Genomic DNA, 5434 nt, shown 5'->3' with positions numbered 1-5434 from the left:
GTTCCAGTTTAATTGTTCCCTCCCTAGGTAATTATAAATCTGAAAAAAATGCCTGTTCTGAATCTATTATTTATGTTATATGCAGCAATATCTTACTTATTTCATTCTGGAGTCTGGGATGTACTGTAGGCCAGATAATCTTTACCTACCTTAATCTCCTAGGAAGGGCGATGGAAGATTTTGACACAGTAAAATACAGCTGGCCTATGAATCAGTAAAAAGAAATCATAGAATGTTTTCTCAAGGACTGCATGGGACCCAACATGTTAATTTTGAATCCCAGAATGCCTGTTTTGGATCTTAAATGTTGCTTCAAATACACATGGGTGAAAGCTGTAATTAAGGGAAAATGCAGCACCAATAATAGCATGTTAAAAGTTAGCAATTCTCAAATGTCAGAACTGTAACAACTGAATATCTTATTACTTTTACCTTCTCCTCCCTTACACTGAATTTCTTCAATACTGACAAAGTACATGTACTAATCATAGACTCTAAATGTTAAATTAACCAGGAAAAAGATATAAATTGGGTTGATATTTCTTGAGGGCATCAGTAGAAAACACTGATTTCAAATAATTTTGATTATAAAATTTTACTTCACAATCCTTTTCCAGATCACAGATAATCATAATTAAAAAGAGTATGGAATTAATGTAATGTTAGCTGCTTCGCCATCAGCATCACATAAAGAAAAAAAGAAACAATAAAATATGATGCAGAATTCACTCTTCCAATGATTGTCATTGAACTATTACATTAGTAAACATTCACAGTATGAAGTCTCTTTCAATATATCTCCAGCATATAAAGTAGTGCAAAAAAGCATTCCAGTCATTTTGCCTTTGCAGTCAGACCAGGTTAAATGATTCTCTTACTTCATTTCTTTCATTATTAGACCACAAATGCTGCAATGCCTCCAAAGAGAGTTATAAAAATAAACAATTTCTGGAGGGTCAGCAGCCTTTTCAAAGTAAATTTCCAGTTAAAAACAAGCATTATAGATTTCAAGAAAAAAATTTAGATCTATCTTCTGTAGAATATCTTTTTACAATAAATTTACCATTTGAAAAACAATGACTATGGTATCCAATGATTTATGGTAGCTGCTATTAAAGCACTGATAAATAGATAAATGACTACCAAACTTCATTGCTTCTTACATAGTAAATACCTCTGAATGCCAACTTTTACCACAGAGCTGTTATTAGTGATGTCGACAGTTCATGCACCCACTTTAAAACTGACTTGGTTTTAATAAATTTTTCAGCCTCATGTGCAAAACACTTGCATTCTAAGAAAAATACAAAGTCTGAAATTATATCAGATCTAGCAATCCCTTCCTCAAGTTATACCACTTACTTGATATGTAATACAAGTTTAGCAATGCTTTTTATTTGTATTTAACCATTAAATGGCATACTACTGTATGCTGTGGACTCTTGTTTGCATATTTCATTATTTTCACTGCACTCTTTAATGCATAAATATATTTGGAAACGTTCAAAATTACACATCAGTTTCCACAGAATTTGAATTTACACAGTTTTTCTTCTCTGACTCACTACTATTCCCTGTGTCCTGACTTTTTTTCTCCTTTACACAAAGAGATTCTTTAACTCCTTCTTCCATCTCCAAATATTCTGATTTATCCTCTGTGGATGAAGATGATGAGCTTCTAAATTTCTTCAGTAAATTTGTTGGGAGGTAAGGGCAACTGACTGCATTTTGCATCAGCTGCGTTTGTTCTTCATTTTCAGTCTCTCTGTGGTAGAAATAGTTAAAATTGGAGACAATCACTGGCACTGGTAAAGCAATGGTTAACACTCCTGCAATGGCACACAGGGACCCAACTATTTTCCCACCCACAGTTATGGGTTTCATATCCCCATAACCAACTGTAGTCATGGTCACTACAGCCCACCAAAAGGCATCTGGGATGCTTTGAAAATGGGTGGCAGGCTCATCAGCTTCTGCAAAGTAAACAGCACTGGAAAACAAAATGACTCCAATAAAAAGAAAAAAGATGAGGAGGCCGAGTTCCCTCATGCTGGCCCTGAGTGTATGACCCAGGATCTGCAAACCCTTGGAGTGCCTGGAGAGCTTGAAGATGCGAAACACCCTGACCAGACGGATGATCCTCAGGATGGCAAAAGACATGGCCTGTTGACCATTACTGCCCTGCTCCTGTGCCAAGTCAGTCCCCAGAGTAATGAAGTAAGGCAAGATGGAGACAATGTCTATGATGTTCATGATGTTCTTGAAGAAGTGTGCTTTGCTTGGACATGCAAAGCAGCGCACTGTAAACTCAAAGGAGAACCAAATGATGCAAACTGTCTCTACAATGAAAAAAGGGTCATTGAAGATGGTGTGCTCCCCAGCATCCAGGTGAAGCGACTCATTGGAAAGCCCCTTCCCTAAGCTCAAGGACATGATGAATTCTTTGTCATCTCTGAACTCTGGCAAAGTCTCCAGACAAAAGATGACGATGGAGATCAAGATGACCAAGACAGAGACAATGGCAATGCCTCTGGCTGGACTGGAGCTCTCCGGGTACTCAAACAGCAGCCAAACCTGTCTCTTAAACTCGTTCTCTGGCAAAGCTTTGTCCTCTTCCTCTTTGACAAACCCTTCATCCTCTCTAAACTTGAGCATGGCCTCCTCCCCAAGTTGGTAGAATTTCACCTCCTCAGTGAAGATGTCAAAGGGTACATTGACTGGCCTCTTCAGCCGACCACCACTCTGGTAGTAGTACAGGATGGCATCGAAGCTGGGCCGGTTCCTATCAAAGAAGTATTCATTCCTGAGAGGGTCAAAGTATCTCCCTCGCTTCGCTGGATCACCCAACAATGTCTCTGGGAACTGAGCTAATGTCTTCAGTTGGGTCTCAAACCGCAGTCCTGACACGTTGATTACCACACGCTCACAACACTCGTACTCACTGTAGCGAACAGAGCTGTAACCCCCAGGGCCTCCACCATCATCAGGTGGCTGGTCCGAGTACGAAAACTCATCCTCCCCATAGTCATCACTGTAGTAGAGCTTTCCTTCTTCCTCATCGTCTTCATCCTCATCATCATCCTCCTCTTCCTCCTCACTCAAGTCCTTCAGTATTCTCTCTTCAGAACCACTGAGAGGCAGCAGCTCAGAACAGGGGAAGGAGGCCCCACACTCCCTACTTCCCAAGTGGTGGCTCCTCTTTTTCCCTTTCTTCCGCCTCTTACCACTCTGGCGGTGGGGCATGCTGCTGCGTGACGCATTCCCACCATGAGAGGAGGATGCACCTCGACTCTGTTCCTGATGGTAGTGGTGATACGGTCCACCTCCACCTGTTGCCCCACCTTCAACTGCTGCTGTTGCTGCCGCTACAGCCGCAGCTGCTGCGGCTCTCGACTGTGCCAGCCGCTCTCTCTCTCGGGCCCGAGCTTGGACCGCATATCCATAGGGCATGTGGCTGTTGCACCCAGAGCTATCTGCACTCACCATTGCAACCTCCATTTTGCAAGTGCTTTTTTGAATCGCTTAATGCAAAAAGGTTTTGTTCTATTTACAGCGTAACCTTAACTTTCATTAGAAAGTTCAAAGCCATTTGCATTTGGAGGACAGTCCCTTGGACATAGAGCAGGGCAACATAGTTGTAACACTGAATCTATGTTTTGGAAAACCAGAGATCTGCATTTTCTTATTGTCCAGAACATTTGACACAAACTACTGTTTTGCTAACAAGAAAAGATGAAACTCTCAAATTGAAACAGGGAACAGCTGAGGCCTCGTTCTTTCATCCACCAAGCCCCTTTATTTTCATTTATCTCCTGTGGCTATCACAGATCTGATCCGAATCATGACTACCTTGCAGGCTACAAAAACTGCATTCATGAGGAAAAAAATATGCAAATCAAAGGGTACCTGCTCTCCACAGATGGTTTTAGTTCATCATTGCAACCAAATGCAAATAGTCTCTTTCCTCATAATTTGTTCCTGGTAATGCTTTGGCCTAGCAATCTTACTGTTTAATATCATTGCTTGGGGAGTTGAATTCCAGCCATCACTTTATTTACACAGTGAGGAGGTCTCTGCAAATCCTTTCTTCAGCCTGTCAACAATGTCTCAAACCTGGGAGCAGCACCCAGGGCGTCAGCAGCAGTGGTAAGAGGAGGAGGAGAAGATGAAGACTGAGAAACTGGCTCTGAGGTCCCCATAGGACATAAGGGAGTGGATGGGTCACCCTTTGGTTATGGTCATGCAGAAGAAGCACTTAACCTGAGGCACATGCACAAACACACAAAAATAAACAAAACAAAAAGGGAAAAGATTGGATTGTTTTCCTAAAAGGTCACAGTGATCAAATGAAACTGTGTCATCTATTACCACGGTATTCAAATCTTCCCCTACCCACACTGTTCACACTTGTACATTACACACACACCCACATCACATGCACAGAGATTTTGAACAACTCTGTGGATAAGGATGTGGGTGGGTATGTCACATATATATAGACAGAGATACAAAATCCCCACCCATATAAGCACTTGCATCCATACACAAACACATGCATGCTTCTGAAACACCAACACATATAAACACTAATAAAAATACTGCAATACACAGTGCATTCAGATCTTTAGGTGCGTACGTAATAGGGACACCTATATATATATCTCTATATGAAATATTAAAGTACAAATGTAACTACACAAAGAGCTTCTGTTATATTTGTAGAAACACATAAGATGCGGGAATGTTACATTTTAATCTATAGCTGAACTGTGTTTCAATCATAACGAACATCTCACTGAATTTAATTTGGAAAGAGGCATGTTCAGTGCTCACTCAAGTGAAAATACTGTGATATGATATGTCAAGAAAACACAACTGCAGGTGCACTGAAGCAACATCTACATGCAAGCACACACACAAAAATACACACACCCTTTTGAAACAGGAGCCTCATTTATAGTTACATCTATTAATACATGATAGAAGGTGAATATGAACTATTAAATGATGCTATTTTTAAAATCATACCTATGTGTCATGCAGAAAAAGATCTGAAAAATGCTATCATACTTACTGTTCCTAGGCAGAGAAATAGCAATGCTGTTCCTGCTAGTGTAAGGATCTGGTGACAGCAGTCCTGAGGAGGGGGCTATGCCAACCGATCTACATTTGCAGGTGTGTATGGTCAGTCAGCACCACAGGTTGACGAGTTATTTCTCTCCTTTCTTTCCGGGTGCAACAAGAGCGCCAAGAGTGAGGCGGTGAGGCGGCTGAAGCTGGGGGCACTCTGCACAGCCACGGACACTGCTGCTCGCCCAGGCATTTGCAAAAAGGCAACAAGCAAGAGGCTGGTTCCAAAAGGGAGAAAAAAAAAAAAAAAAAAAAAAAAAAATGAAGGCTGTGTGTTTGTGTGTGTGAGTGAGGCAGAATGAAT

At 41.1% G+C, this 5434-nt stretch overlaps 1 protein-coding gene across 1 annotated transcript; it reads right to left on the bottom strand.

The window, feature by feature from the left end:
* Nucleotides 1-1237: 1237 nt before the first annotated feature.
* KCNA4 (potassium voltage-gated channel subfamily A member 4) lies at nucleotides 1238-3972 on the bottom strand. Its single transcript, XM_074884516.1, has one exon. It carries the CDS (start codon nucleotides 3496-3498, stop codon nucleotides 1510-1512), a length of 1989 nt encoding a protein of 662 aa, XP_074740617.1. The 5' UTR covers nucleotides 3499-3972; the 3' UTR covers nucleotides 1238-1509.
* Between the last annotated feature and the right edge of the window lie 1462 nt (nucleotides 3973-5434).

This window comes from Strix uralensis, chromosome 15 (assembly GCF_047716275.1).
Source record: "Strix uralensis isolate ZFMK-TIS-50842 chromosome 15, bStrUra1, whole genome shotgun sequence".
In the NCBI taxonomy this organism is placed as follows: domain Eukaryota; kingdom Metazoa; phylum Chordata; class Aves; order Strigiformes; family Strigidae; genus Strix; species Strix uralensis.
Note: the sequence above shows the minus strand (reverse complement) of the source record. Positions and strands in the feature narration are given on the sequence as shown.

Bases quoted from the DNA above. Each gene is read 5' to 3' on its own strand.
- KCNA4 (XM_074884516.1), bottom strand. From the start codon at position 3,498: ATGGAGGTTGCAATGGTGAGTGCAGATAGCTCTGGGTGCAACAGCCAC.